The sequence below is a fragment of the Chlorocebus sabaeus genome, chromosome 1 (assembly GCF_047675955.1).
Source record: "Chlorocebus sabaeus isolate Y175 chromosome 1, mChlSab1.0.hap1, whole genome shotgun sequence".
Taxonomy (NCBI): domain Eukaryota; kingdom Metazoa; phylum Chordata; class Mammalia; order Primates; family Cercopithecidae; genus Chlorocebus; species Chlorocebus sabaeus.
Window position 1 is genome coordinate 73757429 of NC_132904.1, and position 20426 is coordinate 73777854.

General features: G+C 40.5%; 1 protein-coding gene across 1 annotated transcript in view; it reads right to left on the reverse strand.

Moving 5' to 3' along the window:
• Positions 1–20426, reverse strand: part of GDPD4 (glycerophosphodiester phosphodiesterase domain containing 4) — a 92270-nt gene that overhangs the window by 36040 nt on the left and 35804 nt on the right. The window contains exons 6-11 of the mRNA XM_008020233.3: positions 19934–20032; positions 19769–19862; positions 18503–18580; positions 17555–17700; positions 17085–17167; positions 6405–6561 (exon numbers count right to left, since the gene is read on the reverse strand). Of these exons, the coding sequence (XP_008018424.3) occupies positions 6405–6561; positions 17085–17167; positions 17555–17700; positions 18503–18580; positions 19769–19862; positions 19934–20032 (657 nt within the window). The remainder of the gene's footprint in view (positions 1–6404; positions 6562–17084; positions 17168–17554; positions 17701–18502; positions 18581–19768; positions 19863–19933; positions 20033–20426) is intronic.

Genomic DNA, 20426 nt, shown 5'->3' on the forward strand with positions numbered 1-20426 from the left:
CGCCTGCCACCACACCTGGCTAATTTCTGTGTTTTTTAGTAGAGACACTATATTTGTCAGGCTGGACTCCAACTCCTGACCTCAGGTGATCCACCTGCCTTGGCCTCCCAAAGTGCTAGGATTACAAGCATGAACCACCACATCTGACTGGTTCTTTTTTACTGTATCTATGTTTTTGTTGAATTTATCATTGACATCATGAATTGTTTTCCTAATTTTGTTGAATTGTCTATTTTTTTTTTTAAATCTCACTGAGTTTCCTTAAGGTAATTATTTTGAATTCCTTTTCAGTAATTCATTTATTTCCTTTTCATTGAAGTCTGTTACTAGAGTTATGATCCTTTGGTGGCGTCATATTTCCTTGCTTTTTCATTTCTTGTGTACCTGTGCTAATGTCTGTGCATCTTGTGGAATAATCACCTCTTCCAAACTTTCTGGAATGGCTTTTCTAAAGAAACATTTTCACCTGCAGTTAAGTCTTAGTGCACTAGTTGAGAAGGGTGTGGTGACTTTGTTTCTGGATAGGTGCAGTGGTATAGTCTCTGTGCAGCTTCTTTGGCTGCATTCAACATCAGCAATAACTGTGGGCATCTCAGTGGCTTAGGGGTGTGGAAATTTGTTGTCGCAACAGCAGAGGTGTATGTGTTTTTTGTGTTTTGTTTTTTTGAGACAGAGTCTTGCTCTGTCACCCAGGCTGGAGTGCAGTGGCGCGATCTCAGCTCACTGCAAGCTCCGCCTCCTGGGTTCATGCCATTCTCCTGCCTCAGCCTCCCCAGCAGCTGGGACTACAGGCGCCCGCCACCACGGCCAGCTAATTTTTTTGTATTTTTAGTAGAGACGGGGTTTCACTGTGTTAGCCAGGATGGTCTTGATCTCCAGACCTCGTGATCTGCCCACCTCGACCTCCCAAAGTGCTGGGTGGCGTGAGCCACTGCGCCAGGCCAGAGGTGTATGTTGTTAATGTCTTTGGTCCACAAAGGCTTTTGGGGTTCTCCAATTCTTGTTTTCCCTACAATGAGGAGACTTCACTAAGGGGATCCCTCTTGGTGTCAGGTCTGACATGGCATAAAGTCAACTGCCATGGTGCTGGATTCCAGGTGCAAATGTTTAGATTGGCAGAGTTCTAGGATCAGAGTGAATCTTTCACTCTCTGTGGCAGGGTTGGACATAGGTTGCCCACACCATCAGACTCTAACCCCTTAGCAGCTTAGGTCCAGAGAGTTAGGCTGTAGCTGTGACTCTACTCTTGCTAGGCAGGGAAAAGCCCTGGCCTGACTCTAAGGAAAAAGGTATGTTCTGGAGGTTTGAGCCTAGGGCACAGGGTATGGCTATAATTTGGGAGCTTGAGCCAGCAGGGCTCGGTGGCAGCTTGGGTGTGTGGGGATAAGGCACCATGTAGTGGTGATACTAGACTCTAGATAGTAGGATTCAGCAGTATCCCAGACTCTGTGAGGCCAGGTGCAGCAGCAAATGCCCCAGTATGGCTGTTGTTTGGGTCCTGGGGGGGCAAGAAGCAGGATGACATGATTCAGTTTCTTAGGGATGGCACTATCTCAGCAGCTTAGACTCTAGGGAGCTAGTCCAGCTCCAGGGAAGCAGGGTACAATTGTTTGGCCTGTAGGGTTGGGTATTTCTGCTCAGACACTGGTTTGTTTCCCTGGGATGAAGGGTACTATGTTAGCTCAGCCATGGAATGTGCAGTTGCTCAGCTCAGCCAAAACACTGATTCTCCAAGGGTTGATGTGCCAATCTACTCAGGCTGTGGGGGCCTGACTGTTCCGAGCAGCCCAGGCACCATTTCCCTGCCACACAGGGCTCTGACAAAGTACTTTTTCCTTGAGAGGGCAGTGCACAGTTTCAACTCAGGACCCTAGTGGCAGGGCATAGCCAAGTCTGAAAGAAGTAGATGGAGCTGTTCTGCCAAAGCAGCATATCCCCAGGAAAGGGTACACAGCTCCATCTCTAGCCCAAGGGTGCAGGGTGAGGGGTAGGTGAAACAGTTCTATCTGCTGCTTGGCTTTACAGGGAAAGGTGTAACAGCTGCTTGGCCTGGGGATGTTAGGCTACTCTGTTGGGGTGGGGTGGTTCCCCAGTAGTTTAGCATAAGGGATGAAGGGTGCTGTGGCTACTCACCTCTGGAGCAAGATGTGAGTAGTTCCAAGATAGCATTGCACAGTCGCCATGTAGGCCATGGGGCAGGCACAGCTGGCTCCTTCTCTGAGGGGAACACAGTTGTATGGCCTCTAGGTAGCTACCCTAGCTGGGCTTAGGGCCTGTGAGGACTGCAGGGGACCCCAATAGGGGTCCAAAGTGTTGCTGTGGGCTGCCTACTCTTTTCACCATAGAAAGAAGTTCCTCCTGGTTCCTGGCTGATCTCAGCTGGGGGATGAGGTGGCAGGGTCCTGGTGTTTCCTTCCATTCTCTATGTGGGTCTCCTGAGTTTCTGTGCTCACCAGGGTTTCTGTTACTGCTTTGATGTACTCTGGTGCTGTCCTTTATTTTCATTAAAATATGGTTTTTTATTTATTGTTTTGGCTGTCTTTGTGGAAGGGATGAGTGCTAGTATTTTCTAGTTGAATATCTTGCTGTCATTTCTCCTTTGAGTGAGTTTTGTCATCCTGCTTTTTCCTTCATTAATGTGCTAAATAAAACTTGTACTCATGCCGATTACATATCTGCATGAGAATTATATTTTTATCATTTCTATAATTATACTTTCACAAAAGGATATAACAAAGTTCCATGGAAGTATCGGTTGGGTTGAAGAAACAGGAATTCAGTTTAGCTTCCAGTATCAACTTCCAGAATGTCTGTATCTATTCTTATTTTGTTATAAGATTAACTACTTGATTTTCACAATAATCTCAAGACTAATAAATATATTAATAAATAATGACCAATTCACCACGATGGTCAATCAGTAATCATACCCAACCAATAAAGAATCATCAGAATAATGTTTACAACTAATTTCTTCACTATGGAAAAAACTACCCAAATCTCCAAATCTTTTAAATCACATAACACCATTTCAACTACCTTCTAACCATACAGCATGAAAGCAAAAAAAGCTCCATGATCAAACCTAAAGTCTCCCAGATAACCATATTCGAACCCCAGGTTTCAGGATGCTCTTCAGTAGCCATTGAAATAGGATAACTAAATGCTACAAGTAAAGCACCTGAACACCCTAAACATGCTAAAACAGAGCTATTAATCCTAAAAAATGTCCACGAAAAGTTATTACAGTAACAGATCCAACTCTATCACTTACAACTAACCCAAGACACACAAAACGGGAGACAGCTGTGAAGAAATGTTTGAAAACCAAAAATAAGGCCAGGCGTAGTGGCTCCCATCTGTAATCCCAGCACTCTGGGAGGCCGAGGCAGGCGGATCACCTGAGGTCAGGAGTTCGAGGCCAGCCTGGTCAACACGGTGAAACCCTCTATTAAAAACACAAAAACTTAGCTGGGCATGGTGGCGGGCGCCTATATTCCAGCTACTCAGGAGGCTGAGGGAGGAGAATCGCTTGAACTCAGGAGGCTAAGGCTGCAGTGTGCCGAGATCGCACCACTGCACTCCAGCCTGGGTGAGAGAGTGAAACTCCATTTCAAAACAAAAACAAAAACAAAAATAAGGCTGGGTGCGGTGGCTCACATCTATAATCCCAGCCCTTTGGGAGGCCAAGGCGGGCGGATCACAAGGTCAGGAGTTCAAGACCAGCCTGGCCAATATGGTGAAACCCCATCTCTACCAAAAATACAAAAATATAAGCTGGGTGTGGTGGCGGGCGCCTACAATCACAACTACTCAAGAGGCTGAGGCAGGAGAATTGCTTGAACTGGAACTCAGGAGGCAGAGGTTGCAGTGAACCAAGATCACGCCACTGCATTCCACCCTGGGCTACAGAGAGAGACTCTGTCTCAAAAATAAATAAATATAAAAAAAGAAAACTAAAAATAAGGATGCTATTTAATAAGTTATTAAGTATTAAATGTTTCTGTATGTACTTAGGATTATGAAAAAAAGTTAAATTCATGGTTCCCACATGGTAGCTAACCGTGACCACTGACATGAGAAACAACTGTTGTTGTCTTTCAGCAATAAGGACCACTAAGGTCCAATAAAGACCACCAAGAAAAATCATCCATTAATTAAAATTCATCAACTCTACTGTTCCATCGAACATCTCAACCTGATGAAACTTCGGCTCAATTTTAGGAGTAAGTTTAATTCTGTAAATCCTAATAAGACTTTTATCAGCCATATATTATACATCAGATACAATAATAGCCTTTTCATCTAGAACATACCTTTGCCAAAATATTAACTATAGCTAACTAATATATACATCCTAATGGAGCACTTCTAGTTTTTATGTGTCTATGTATGAGACATATTGCAGAAGCTACATATACTCAGAAACCTAGAATATCAGAGCAATCATATTATTTTCATATATGGAAATAGCATGTATAGACTATGTACTCCTAAGAGGACAAATATTCTGAGCAACTACAGTAATAACAAATCCACTTTCAACTATTTCTTATATTAATACTAATTAATATAATGAATCTGAAGTGGAGTCTCAGTAGAAGATACAGCTTGGATGTGTGTCCCCTCCTAATCTTATGTTGAAATGTGACCTCCAATATTGGAAGTGAGGCCTAGTGAGAGGTATTTGGGACATGGGGGCAGATCCCTTATGAATGATTTGATGCCCTCCCCTCAGTAATGAGTGAATTCTCATTCTATTAGTTCATGCAAGAGCTGGTTGTTTAAAGGAACCTGGTACCTCCTTCTCTGTTTCTTGCTCCCTCTCTTGCCATGTGACATGCCTTGCTTCCCCTTCACCTTCTGCCATGAATAAAAGCTTCCTCACCAGAAGCTGAGCAGATGCTGGTATCATTCTTGTAGAGCTTGTACAACCATGAGCCAAATAAACCTATTTAAAAATTACCCAGTCATAGGTATTCTTTTATAGCAACACAAAATGGACAAACACAGTAGATAAGTCCATCTGTATATAATTCTTCACTTTTCCCTATTTTTACATGAAACATGATCAAACAGCCCTCAGGATTAACATCAAACATAAATAAAATTCCATTCCACCAGTACACGATCAAAAATCCCTTAATATTTCTTTTCCTAATTACACTACTACTGTATAAGGGAGCTATTACCACAGCTGAGCCTCACACCTTGCTATCTCTGCTGTCACATATGCTAGCAATATGGATGCCTGCTATCTATCTTGTTGAGATGTTTATTTTCAAAATCAAAGTCTCAAATGAGTATATCTGATTGGGCAGAACCTAGGTCACATGAATTCCTAGTCATAAAAAAAGCCAGAAAACATAGGTTGTTTTGTTTTCTTTAATCTATCTTGAGAAAGTAGGCTTGACCTTTATCAAATGCAATTCTGACTTTTTACCCATTTAAAAACACTCAAGGATAATTCTAAACTCTTTAACTTGTTATGTAAGCATTGCCATAATTTCCCATCAACATGTTTTCCAGATTATTCTCCTAATCTATCTCCCATCTACTTCCTACCCCTCTCTTCCTTCCTATCTCCTTTCCTCTATCCTTCCCTCCCTCTCTCCTTCACACACACACACCCCTACACCCTGTTGCTCCGAAACACATCATCATTACTGCCCTTGGTTCCCCTTGGTAATGATCTTCCCTCAGCTCAAATCATAGCTGTGCATAAAGTATCCCCCAACATCTTCCAGAGGAACCATTCACACTTGCCTCAAAATTACATTGTACACAGCACAGCACATGCTTTATACTGTACGACATCCATTAGTCTATGCATCTCCTTCCAGAATCTCCCATCCACGTTCCCCAGTCTGAGTTAGACGTTGTTCTTGTGTGCTCCTGAAGCAACTTGAAATTAACTCTAGTTTTGTACTTATCACAATGTATAGTAACTGTTTCTTATACTAGCCTGTGAATTCCATTAAAGCTGGATGTGTGCTTATTCACCATTATATTCCATGTGCCTTGTACCATTAGATGCTCAATATATATTTGTTGAATGGCAAGAAGAAAAAATCAAAAATATATGTCCTAGTCTGCCTCACCCAGGAAAACGTTATGTACATGTTAGGCACACTGTAAAAGCTTATGAAATATTTGGGTAAAAAGAAATTACAAGGATAAGTTTACAAGTTTGTCTTCAGACTTTCTAGTGAATGCAGAAAGCAATTAGACTCACTACATTACTGAAAAAGCCCTCCTGCCAATACTAGAGTCCTGCTACCATACTGGGACGAAATCGTGTGGATACTTGCCTATCTTCATCTATGGCCTTTATTTTCAGGAGCAGCACATGATCTCTTACAAAAATTCAATGCAGGTTTGTGAAACCTGGGAACGTGTCTTACCTCCGGTTTTACAAACCATTTGCCTGCATTCAGAGTCGACAGGAAATCCCAACTGAAGGTGGCAGGGTTCTTGAAGGCAGATTCTGGCTGAACTTCCCAGATATTGGTTGTTCTTCTCAGGTCAAAGTCATGCATGAGGAAAGGCACACGATCGTAACTGAGGCAGAGGTAGAAAAGAAGGGCAGGGGTAGACAGGCTGAATTTAGCTACCTTGGTAGACAGGCTCCCCAGAAAGTCCTTCAAGGTCACAGGTGTCACTAGGGCTCCTTACTCCCTCTCAAATCTTAGAAAAAGGCTACATATCAGTCACTTACACTTTGATGTCAATATTTTTTCTGCTTTAGGGATCAATCTTTCATGATATATAATCACATTAGTGGGTGAAAGAATGGCTTCTCTATTCAGGGGCTTTCTGGCATTAGGAAAACAGCAGGCACAATAGTGGCCTGAAAATAAAGTGAATGGAGGTAGGGATGATGCGAGGTCCTCAGGTTCCAGGACCATACTAAGCAGGCGTCCACACAGTTTTCCTGTATTATTCTGATCCTTTCCCAGCTAGACACTGCACTGAGTATTTCTTTTTGTTTGTTTGGTTTTGGTTTTTGTTTTTTGAGATAGTCTTGCTCTGTCACCCAGACTGGAGTGCAGTGGCACGATCTCGGCTCACCACAACCTCCGCCTCCTGGGTTCAAGTGATTCTCCTGCCTCAGCTTCCCAAGTAGCTGAGACTACAGGTGTGCACCACCACGCCTGGCTTATTTTTGTATTTTTTAGTAGAGACAGGATTTTGTCATGTTGGCCAGGCTGGTCTCAAACTCCTGGCCTCAAGTGATCTGCCCACCTCAGCCTCCCAAAGTGCTGGGATTACAGGCGTGAGCCTCCGTGCACAGCCTACACTGCGTATTTCTGGTCCTAGACTCTTCACATCAGACGGTATCATAAGGTAAGTTCCTTATTCTTCTATCTGCAATTTGCTTTGGAGAATCTCTGATTTTATGAAACGATCTCTCCCTTTCTCATTAAAATATCTATGAAGAGAACATCTATAATGAGGAAGATAAGGCTTGGAACTTACTCTCCTGCCACAAACAACTAGAAAACTGGACAAAATAAAGGAAATAACTATTTTCAGTTAACGGACAAAAGGATGCACAATATTACTACGATCTCTGAGAAAAAGCAAAAACAAAAAAAGACATAAGCAATTCCATCACCCAGGCTTCTTTCCTGCAGGTGAATAGTGAATTCCAGTACAGGGTAGGGGAACCTAAAAGTGACCTAACTGTCTTGCTGAAATGAGAAGAAAGAGATTAGCGTAAGTGGGGAGCCAAGACAGCTAGAATTTGTGGGCTAGAGTCCCACAAAGGATAGAGTTATGCAAAAACAAAGACACAGTTCCAAGAAAATATGTAAAAGTCCGTAAGTATATGGCTAAATATCAATCTGTATGTGTACAGAGTAAAACTATGAAGCTTGGCAAGAACAACTTCTAAGAAAAGAAAATATTACCAGACAGTTCTAAGACAATCGGAGCTTGCACGGGGTATGAATCATTCAAGTTCCATCCAGCAAGAGAGGAGAGTCCTCAGTAATTACAAAGGCATTCTTTAGAGACTCCACAAGATCACACCTTAGAAAAGGGGACAATTGGCTGGGCGCAGTGGCTCATGCCTGTAATCCCAACTGTGGCGGGCAGATCACAAGGTCAAGAGATCAAGACCATCCTGGCCAACATGGTGAAACCCCATCTCTACTAAAAACACAAAAATTAGCCAGGCATGGTGGTACACGCCTGTAGTCCCAGCTACTTGAGAGGCTGAGGCAGGAGAATCGCTTGAACCTGGGAGGCGGAGGATGCGGTTAGACAAGATCGTGCCATTGGACTCCAGCCTGGGCAACAAGAGTGAAATTCTGTCTCAGGAAAAAAAAAAGGGCAGGGAGGGCGGTAATTTAGAACTAAAATGGCTTTAGAGCCACTTTAGATCCTCTAAAAAAGAGCTTAAAAACAAGCCTCCAAAGAAAAGACCAAACTAGTCTGGAAGTAACAACTATCTGCTAGAAAACGACCAACCTTAAAGGATACAAGATATAGCACCCAACAATGTAAAACTACAAGTCCAGCATGTAATCAAAACTTACTAGAGACATAAACAAGCAGGAAAATGTGACCATATGGAAGAGGAATTACTCAACAGGGACAAACTCAAAAGTGAAAGAGATGACAGAATTCATAGACAAGGGTGTTAAACAGTGTAGAACAAAATTATAAAGGTGTAAACAAGGTATGTAAAGGAAAACATGAACATAATGAAGATATACATACAAGGTATAAAAAATGGAAATTTAGAGATAAAATATAACTGAAATGAAAATTTCACTGCATGAAATTTAAAACAGATCAGATATTGCAGATCATGCAAAGAACAATGAATTTAAAGATGTAGCATTAGCCGAGTGCGGTGGCTCATGCTGTAATCCCAGCACTTTGGGAGGCCAAGGCAGGTGGATCACCTGAGGTCGCGAGTTCAAGACCAGCCTGACCAACATGGAGAAACCCTGTCTCTACTAAAAATACAAACTTAGCTGGGGTGGTGGTGCATGCCTGTAATCCCAGCTACTTGGGAGGCTGAGGCAGGAGAATCGCTTGAACCCGGGAGGCGGAGGCTGCGGTGAGCCGAGATTGCACCATTGTACTCCAGCCTGGGCAAAAAAAAAAAAAGGGCAAAACTCTATCTCAAAAAATAAATAAATAAATAAATAAAAATAGGCCGGGCGCGGTGGCTCAAGCCTGTAATCCCAGCACTTTGGGAGGCCGAGATGGGCGGATCACGAGGTCAGGAGATCAAGACCATCCTCACTAACACGGTGAAACCCCGTCTCTACTAAAAAAAATACAAAAAACTAGCCGGGCGAGGTGGTGGGCGCCTGTAGTCCCAGCTACTCGGGAGGCTGAGGCGGGAGAATGGCATAAACCCGGGAGGTGGAGCTTGCAGTGAGCCGAGATCGCGCCACTGCACTCCAGCCTGGGCGACAGAGCGAGACGCCGTCTCAAAAAAAAAAAAAAAATAAAAAAATAAAATAAAGATGTAGCATTAGAATCTATCCAAATGAAAGCATAGAAAGAAGACTGAAACAAAAAAGAATGGGGCATCAGTGACCTGTAAGGTGTAAATGGAGTCCTAAAAAAGAAGGGAGGTGCAGAAAAAGACATTTCAAAAAGTAAAACTAAAAATTTTTTCAAAATTTGATGAAGATTTGAACTGAATGCTGAATTCTTTCCTGGCTAAAAGTCTCCAAACTAATGTCTTCAAATTCTCTTCCCATTTTTCTCACTTAGACTCAATGAAATTGCTACTATCTTTTTCCTGAAAGCATATCCAGGATGGTCTTGATCTCTTGACCTTGTGATACATAAACTATAGGCAAGAAAAATCTGTCAGATTGCCACTGCCTGCTTCCACATTAACTGAAGATGCTTTGAGCCTAACATCCTTTTTTTTTTTTTTTTTTTTTTTTTTTTAAACAGAATCTTACTCTGTCACCCAGGCTGGAGTGTAGTGGTGCCATCTCAGTTCACTGCAACCTCCGCCTCCTGGGTTCATGTGATTCTCCTGCCTCAGCCTCCCAAGTAGCTGGGATTACAGGTGCCCACCACCACACCCGGCTAATTATTGTATTTTTAGTAGAGACGGGTTTCACTATGTTGGCCAGGCTGGTCTCGAACTCCTGACCTCAGGTGATCTCCCTGCCTCGGCCTCCCAAAGTGCTGGGATTACAGGCTTGAGCCACCACGCCTGGCCAAATCTAACATCTGACACCTCAACTGACTGCCCTCCAGACTAAGGAAACTGGTTTATAGATTTCTCCAAACATTACATTTGTTTTTCTTCCATTTGAAAGCTCATTTGCAACACTAACTCCTGAAATGAGACACAGCTGTTTAATGGGACTGGGCTATTCCCAGAAATAGAAGACTAGTTTACGAGGATCCTTTGCCACTCAGCTATTAACTCAGTTTTCCCACCAACTCAGCTTTTAGTGTGTGAAACCTCTAGGGAAGCTTCAGATGGGGATGTTGGAGCTCAGAAACCTACACCAAAAATGTGGTATGCTGACATGCTGAAATAAAGAAGGCTGTTAGGCATAATGGTTTAAGCTCTTTGGCCCAGGTAGTTCTGAATAATTACATTGTATTAGATTTCCTTTTGGCAAAACAAGTGGGTATCTGTGCAATAGCTAATACCACTTGTTGTGAATAGAAAAAATTTCCAAATAAGCTAAATGGTTATGAGAAGTGTGTACCACAGATCCCCTTAAATGATCTCTTTAGCTGGCTTCCTAAGGGAATAGGAAACTGGTTTTAGTTCGCCTTACAAACTCTTATTATTGTCATCTTGTTCTTCTTTCTATTCACAACAGACAACAGGGACTAGTAACAAAAGAACTGACACTTTTGTCATGCAGAATCAGAACCCTATACCTGGCATTCAAGAACATTTACAGGCTACTACAAAGCAGTTTCATTACTCAAATCCTAATTATGGTTCCCCTAACCCCTGTCAGCAGGAATCAGCCAAAGTAGTCATGGCCCAATTCCTCCTTAATGATCACACTTCAGGATTGAGAGATAAAGAAGATAAGGGGGTACTGAAGCCATTCTCACAGGGTTAACAAGAATTCTGGACAGAAACATAGCTATAATTAAGTATTAATCAGGCTTCACTTTGAACCACTTCCTTGTAATGGAAAGTCATTTGACATTGACCATTCACATCCCCAATGTTTCTATAGATAGGATTTCTGACATTAGCATCACAAGGCTTTTGTTTAAGAATTGCTTAAGATGTTTTTCAGATCCCATACTCTGGTAAAACAGTTGATGTGAACCAGTTTGAAGACCCCCACAGAGGAACAGAATCAGCATGAGAATATAGTTTCTTCATCTCCCTGTCCCTTGACTTCACCCTGTACTCTTTGACCAATCAACAATCTCCACACTCCAGCCCACTCCAAAACCATTAAAAACTCTAGCCCCAAACTCCTTAGGGAGATGGATTTGAAGTTTCCTCCTATTTCCTCATTTGGTGACTCTATCACTAAACCTCTTTCTGCTGCAAAAAAAAAAAAAAAAAAGTAGCTGGGGCCTGGGGTGGGCATATGTGGAGGGGAATACAGATAAGCATCCAGAAGATTTCTCATCAAAACATAAGACAGAAAACTATGAAATAACATATTTTTACATGCTTGAAGAAAACTACTTTCAACTTGGAATTATATATGCAGCAAAAATATTCTTCAAAAATGAAGGGAAAATTAAAATATTTCATACAAACAAAGACACTAATTCATTTTCAGCATATCTTTACTGTAAAAAAGATTAAAATAATTATTAGACAAAAAGGAAATTGATACAATTTGAAACTTGGATCTACACAAAAGAATAAATAGTGCCAGAAATGATAAATACATGAGTAAATATAGAAACTTTTTCTCATTTTTTAAAAACAGAATTAACTGTTTAAAGCAAAAAGTAATAGCAGTGTATAATGAGGTTCATGATAGCACCAGGTCATACTATGAGAGACATGAAATGTTAATGTACTGATAAAAGACACTGTTAGTGTACTGACAAAATAGCTTTACACATAAATGTATAATACCCAAAGGGAGAAATAACTTAAAGATCATATTGTAAACTCTAGCACAACCACTGGGAAAAAAAAAAGGTATAGCTAATAATCCAATAGTAGAGATAAAGTTCTAAAAAATGCTCCATTAGTCCAAAAGGAGAGAGAAAGGAGAAAACAAATAACAAAATGATAGTGCACTTGCCATGGGTCTAAAATTTAAAGGGGTGCCAAAAACTAATAAGATAAATACTATCTTAATACAATATTTTAAAAAACAAAACCAATGCAAAAATCCACTATAAACAAAATATTAAATTTTAAATGAAGATAAGATAGCATTACTGATTTTTCCTTTTACCTCAGGTTCTCATATGGCTTGGCATGACACATCTTCATTAAAATTTTTGACATTTTGTTCATCATGAATGCTAAAGGGTAGGCAATACCAACGGAAACTAGTTATCACACACATACTTGTTACATGTGACATTTACATTTATTTCCCTTAAAAAGTTAGGTGGAGACCGCATTAGCAGAGAGGGAGTAAGAGCAGTAGGCACAAACAAGTTTATTGGGATCTTTCAATCTCCCTAACTCAGCTTCCATGGACTTCCAGTGACTGTTGGCAAGATTTCTCCTATTGGTCCACATGAGGAGGTCAGCATTTCTTCAGGATCTGTGTTTCTGCAATCCCCAGAAAACTCAGTTCAGTGTTCTCCAGAGAGGTGTATGGCTGGCTGGGCTTTTATGCTAAAAATTTTATTAGAGGACTGGGAATAATAGCAGCCAAAAATTTTGCATAGATCTTCTCAGAATCTCCCAAAGCTTTCTCTCAGCTGCAAATAACTTGTTTAGATTACTTGCTCTTTAGGTTTCAAAAATATCTCTGCCTTTTCAAATGTTTCTCAAAATTATGTTCAAATGAAGGTTTCATATAAACCTGTTTCACATTTAAGGGCAACATAGCTGCAATTTTATAAAGTGGGATGAGCACTATCAAATTCACTTTGGGGTGAACTTGGGGTAGGGATCAGACATCCTTTACAACTATGTTATCACATATCTCAAAATTTCCAACATTAAAGGCAAGAAGGGAAGGAGGAGCCAGCAAAAGAAGTCACATAGGAAACAGCCAGGTAGGAAGAAAATCAGGAGAGTATGGTATTCTAATAGCCAAATGAAGAAAGTTTCAAAAATGAAGGACTACTCAAATGCTGAGAGGTTAAGATGAAAACTGAAAATTTACTATGATGTTTAGGAAGTCTGAGGTCCCTGATAACTTAGTAAGAGCTCTGAGAAGTGGTGTAGAAGAAGCCTGACTGGGATAGGCTCAAAAAGGATTAAAAGTTATCCAAAACAAAGGGGAGGATTGAGAGAAGGCAAAGAAAGGCAATGTTGGGGTTCAAGACACTCACCCTAAAATATGACTGCAGGAGACCAGAATATGACACCCCAATATATACCTCTTTGGCATATTGATTATTTTGAGCTGGTTATTTTGAGAAACTGCAGACACAGGAGAAGCTCTGAAAAGTTGCCCTTTTGTAAAGGAAATTTGTATTTATAAAGGAAATTTTCATTAGTAAAAGGATCTGTACCAGTAAGAGAGCTGCTCTGAAATCATTTTATAATCAAGAGACTTACATCTGTATAATAAAACAACCTTTATTCACCACACATTTTCTTCCCTCTTCTTCCCACAATTTGTCACTGCCCCCATACAAGCCCTTCTTCCTTTCTATAGCTCAGGAAACTATACAAGCCTCAATCATCTGGCCTTTTCCTTAAATCTCAAATTTCTGTGGGACTCCCATGTGTACATGCGTAATTAAAACTATTTTTCTCCTGTTAATCTGTCTTACATCAATTTAATTTGTAGACCAGCCAAAGAACCCAGAAGGGTGAGACTAACAAAAATGTTTGATCCTCTACAACAGTACAGATCACTTTTTGGAGGAATGTTGCTTAAAAGAAAGTGAAGACATGGGGCATAAACTGGAGCAGGATATAGGGCCTAGTAAAGTTTTAAGATGTGAGAATGGATCATCTTCGGATTTTAGAATCATTTTGTCTATATCTTTTTTTTAAGAAAGCTGACGAGATTCTTTTCTTTACATTCTATTTTGAGAGGACTGTAGATTCACATGTGTTTGTAAGAAATAATACAGAGAGATCCTATACACCCTTAGCCCATTTCCCCCAATAGTAACATCTTGCATAACTATACTATACTATCACAACAAGGAAACTGACATTGATAAAACCTATGACCTCATTCAGAGTTCATTCATTTTACATGAACTTATTTGTATATTTAGTTCTATGTTAATTTTATCACACATGCAGACATATCACCACCACCACAGTAAAGATACAGAATGGTAAATATACAAGAAGAGTTTTGTGTTACCTTTTAAAGTGGGAGCCACCTCTCTCCCTCCTTCACCCCTGGAAACCACTGATTTTTCTCCATCACTCTAAGGTCATCATCTGAATGTGATATTCAAATGGAATCATACAGTACATAACCTTTTGAGAATGGCTTTATTCACTCAACGTAATTCCCATGAGGTCCATCCAAACAGCAGCATGTTTCAATAGTTCATTCATTTTTACTGCTGGGTAATATTCCACAGTATGGATGAACACAGTTTAATCATTAAACCTCTTAAAGGACATTTGGGTTGTTTCTAGATTTGGGCTATTACAGATAAAACAGCTATGAAAATTAATGTAAAGTTTTTTTCTATATGAACATTAAGTCTTCTTTTCTCTGGAATAAATGCCCAGGAGTGCAATTTCTGGGGTGTATGGTAAGTATATATAGTAATGTGCCACATAATGACATTTCAGTCAACAACGGACCCCATATATGACAGTGGCCCCATAAGATTATAATGGAGCTGAAAATTTCCTATCACCTAGTGACTCTGTAGCCATAATATTGTAGCACAATACCTTACTTGTATGTTTATGGTGATACTTGTGTAAACCAACCTGTATAGCCAATCACACAAAAGTACAGCACATACAACTAACTACAGACAGTACATAATACCTGATGATGACAATAAACAACTGTTACTGGTTTATATATTTACTACACTACACTTTTTTTAAATTTAGAGCATATACATTCTATTATATATAAAAAAATTAAATGTAAAACAGCCTCAGGCAGTCCTTCAGGAGGTATTTGAGAAAGCATTGTTTCCATAGGAGATGACTGCTCCATGCATGTTATTATCCCTGCAGACACTGCAGTGGGAGAAGATGTGAAGGTGGAAGACAGTGATATTAATGATCCCGACCCTGTGTAAGCCTAGGCTACTGTGTGTGCTTGTGTCTTCATTTCTAATAAAAAAGTTAAAAAATAAATTAAAATAGAAAACAGCTTAGAGAATAAGGTTATAAAGAAAAAATGTTTTTTGTACAGCTGTACAATGCGTTTGTGCTTACACTAAGTGTTATCACAAAAGAGTCAAAAAGTTACAATATATGGGTTAATTTATTATTGAAATTTTTTTATGAATTTAGTGCAGTCTAAGTGTACAGTGTTTATAGTCTTCAGTGGTACACATAATGTCCTAGGCCTTCACATTCACTCATCACTCACTCACTGACTCACCCAGAGCAACTTCCAGTCCTGCAGGCTCCATTCATGGTAATTGCCCTATACAGGTGTACAATGTTTTATCTTTTATATTGTTATTTTTACCATACTTTTTCTATGTTTGGATATGTTTAGATACACAAATACCTGCCATTGTTCTACAATTGCCTACAATATTCAGTACAGTAACACGCTGTACAGGTTTGCAGCCGAAGAGTAACCGGTCACACCATACAGCCTAGGTGTGCAGTAGGCTGTGCCATCTAGGTTTGTATAAGTTCACTCTATGATGTTCACACAATGACAAAATTGCCTAACAACGCATTTCTTAGAACATATCCTCATAATTAAGTGAGATAGGACTGCATTTAGTTTTATAAATAACTGCCAAACTTACTTGGAGTGGCTATACAATTTTATGTTTCCACCAGGAACATATGAGTGATTCAATTTGTCCACTAGCATTTACTGTTCTGGCTATTTTTTAATTTAGTCATTCCGATAGGTGAATAGTGTTAGTTTTAATATGCATTTTCCTAAAGGCTAATGCAGTTGAACATCTTCTCAATACTTATTTGCTATCTGTATATTCTCTTCAGTGACATATCTACACATGAATTTCACCCATTTTCTAATTGGATTGTTTGGTTTGTTTTTGTTTTCATTTTACTGTTGAGTTTTGGAAATTTATATATCCTAGACACAAGTCTTTTGCCAGATATATGTTTTACAAATATTGTCTCCCAGTCTGACACTGGTCTTTTCATTCTTCTCATATTGTCTTGGACACAGCAAAAGATTCTCAGAATGAATTCCCTGGAATTTTCTCCTTCCCCCATCTCTGCTTGGTTTGAGGCTCAACCCAAACACAACTTTGAGCATAAAGATTTTTTTTCTTTTTTTTTTTCCACACAATAGGAAGTGACCTTTTCCTCCACTGAGGTTCCATTACACTTATTTTTCTCTGGATGGCTCTTGTCACAAATGGCCTTATTCTGTAGTTATCTGTAAACATTCCATGTCTCCTTCACTAGCTGGAACATCTTTTAGGTATGACTATATCTTACTCATTTGCATCTCCCAAGCACTCATAAGAAGGCCTGGAATATAGCAAATGCTCAGGGAATGTTAAATAAATTGCTAAGGTAGTACATAGAGTGAAGTGGTAAGCACAGTTGCAATGGTACCATATTCGAATCATGTGTGAAGACTATTATCAAGTGTGTCTGATTTGTAACCCTGTCACTGAAAACATAGAGGTGCAGAGGTGTGGTTTGTGAGATGTGGTTCATCTGTGTAGTACCTGCATATATGCAATATGAACACAGGAACAACTCCCTAGGGCTTGCTGTCTCTACACCTCAGGCCAGGCTGGTTCTCTTGCATGGCAATGAACTTATCCCCTCCTCCCCCCACCCCAGCTCCCTGCTTTTTTACCTTAAGTGTACGTCAGTCTCCAATCCATGGGCTCCATGTTCAACAGCTTTCTCAAAGGACATCATGGTATTCTCAGGCCCCAACTGTAGAAGAAAAGGACATCAGGCCCTAAGCCTTAGAGTCTCTTCTCCCAGCATTCCTTTTAATGGTAGGGGTAGAACCCAGTAGGATTTTGGATAGAAGAGTCTAGTTCCCTCAGATCTCCTTTCAAAACCTGTATACCCTCTATCCAAGCTGATTCTGGGACTCTGCTCATCTGAGGCAATGTCACTGGGCACAGTAAAGAGAAATGGACTGGGAGTTAGGTGGCCTGGATTCAAGTCCAACCTCCACAATGAACTCTTTATTTCTGCCATCTTAATGCAATCACTTTTTCTCTCCAGGGGCTCCTATGGTTCTCAGTTTTCTTCTCTTGACCACATATCCCATACATACTTATTTTCATCCATCTTCTTCATGCTCAGACCTACCATGGGTGCACCTCTATGTCCAAAGAGGATTGGCTTGGGCCCCAAATTCTCCTTCTCCTGAATGCAGGGAGAATAAATCCCTAGTGGCATCAAACAGAGACTTAAAAGGATAAGAAGAAAGGGTAATCCAACAGCTACTTGTAGACCTGAAAAATTTGGCAGGAAGGGGAAGTAGGGGAAAAAAGATAAAGAGGGCTGGAAAATCATCTCAAGCAATGCAGCAGTCTGAGTAAACCCACAGTCCATGGGTTTCATTGACTGTGTACTAGCTAATTTACTTCCTATTTCTGTGACATTTCCACTTACTTCCAGGGATTTGGACATAAAAGTATAGAACTGTACAATTATTATTAATGCTACTACTGGAACTGGAAATTTACAGAGGACTCAATTGTATAGGGGACAGATGGGGAAGGAAAGGAAGGAGAAGCGATGTTAAGGAGCAGCTTCTTAGGAGGATGAGGAGCTTGGCTGATTCTAAGAAAGCCCCAGAGACTGTAAAGATCATCCCAAAACATCTGTATATTTAAGGCAGTACAGCATAGTGGAAAGGGCACTAATTGGCAGAAATCTGGGTTTAAAGCCAAGTTCTGCCACTTCCTGATTGTGTGACTAAGGACAACTTACTTAATCTCTCTGAATCTTCATTTTCTTCTGTAAAATGGGGCTGTCCTGCTGCTTATATCAACCTTACAGAGTTGTTATGACAGTGTTGACTCATAACACTCTATAAATATTTGCTTCCCTCTTTCCCTCCCTCCCTCCTTCCCTCTCTCTCTCTCGTGCATACACACACATTCACATACAGAGCCTGTACACAATGCCTGCGATAACCAGCCATTCCCCAAGACTTACTATTTTAGACCTCTGAGAATTTTACCCATTTGTACATTTTCAAGTTACCACCTATGCTTCAGTGACTTTCAAATCTCAGTCTCCAGCTCTAACCTCTAAACCTTGCGATTACATTACATTTCTTGAGCCTTTTTTTCTCAGAATGTGTCATCCTGTATCTTCTCATTCTAACTAAAATTTAGAAAGTGAAAAAGAAAAGAGTTGATTATTGTCCCCTTTAAGCCCTTTCCCCAGAAATACTTCCTAAAATTTACCCTCCACACACAAGCATACATATATAAACACACAATGGCAGCACTATCTATGCAGTCTTTCTCTTGTCTGCATACCCCCACAGGTCAGAAAGGGTAATTTTACCCTTATTTAAAAAAGAGTAAAAATGAGACCCAGAGAGAAGAATGTCCTATTGGTTTATCCGTAGAGTGGTGAAAGACAATTCCATTCTCAAAACAGTTTGGTATACAGATCCAGTTCTTTTGATTCCATTACATTGGAGCAAAGAATGAAGAGGAAACCAGTGACAGAGACAGACATTTGCTGTAAGACGACTTACAGACTTCTGCTGTAAGTCCTCAGGTATGGCATGATCTCACAGGGGACTGCTCTGAGTTACCTGAATGTAAGCAGAAATCTCTGGACCTAGTATGAGTTGAAACTACTAATATTTGCCAGGCTCAGTGGCTCACGCCTGTAATCCCAGCACTTTGGGAGGCCGAGGCGGGCGGATCATGAGGTCAAGAGATTGAGACCATCCTGGCCAACATGGTGAAACCCCGTCTCTACTAAAAATACAACCAGGAGTGGTGGTGCACACCTGTAATCCCAACTACTTGGGAGGCTGAGGCAGGAGAATCTCTTGAACCCGGGAGGTGGAGGTTGTAGTGAGCCAAGATTGTGCCACTGCACTCCAGCATGGCAACAGAGCAAGACTCTGTCTCAAAAAAAAAAAAAAAGAAAAAGAAAGAAAGGAAAAGAAAAACTACTAATATTTGAAAATAAATGGAAAGAACTGTGACTTGTACCAGTACTTTGCTCAAGTAAAATTAAAACAGCCTCTACTGCGTCACCTGCCATCCATCTTCAGACAGTCAATGTATAACAATGTAAAGATCTTATTTTTCGAAAAAAAAGAATCCCTCTTTAGAAGTTCTGTTTGGCCACAGAAATACTATGACAGGCCATTGGCCACCGTGACAGGGTAGTGAGTGAGAGCACAGGAGTGTGCCTGAGTAGCAAGCTAAATGAATTGCAACAAGGCATAGGGGCGGCTAGTTCCCAAGCTTCTGTTTTCCTAAGTGGAGTATGCAAGCTAAAGCCAGAGCTGAAGAAATAGGCAGGGTTCTGCCCTATGTGACATACCTTCTCTTTCCAAACGTGCCACGTAGATGGCCACAGGCCAGAAAAGGATAACCATCACAGTTATGCTGACCAGGTGCACATAGGGAGCAAAGATCTGTGAGAAAGCCAAAAGTCAGGCTGGATACATCTAGACAGCTAGTGCTGGAGCTATAGGATGATTCTTACCTGCAGAGACAGCCCAGCTACCAGCCATCTTTCTTTCCAGAATTTGCACATAATGAACATTAAAATGACACACGGAAGAATCACTAGCAGAATCAGGATCTAGGGAAACAGGAAAAAAAATCTCCTGACCTGAAGCACTAGGCTTGGATCAGAACTGTCCTTAGGAATTGTATGTGTGTCTTCACAATGTCAGGGACCTTATCTGCTTCCTCATTCTTTTAATCTCACCATCTTGCAAATCCCCAGTATTAGATGGAACCAATCATTCACCTTCTTTGCTTCTAATCTTTGCTGTACAGCATGACTAGAAAAAATTACACAGCTAATTTACCATTACTAATTTACTATCTCCAGCCTCAGCTGGGTCCTAACATTGCTTGGTATCTCTTACTCAGATTCAACAGTTGCCATTAAAGTCTTCGTTATTTCATTAGACTTCAATTGTATACTCAATACAATTATAAGTAAATAATACTCTGTAATTGCCTTTTCG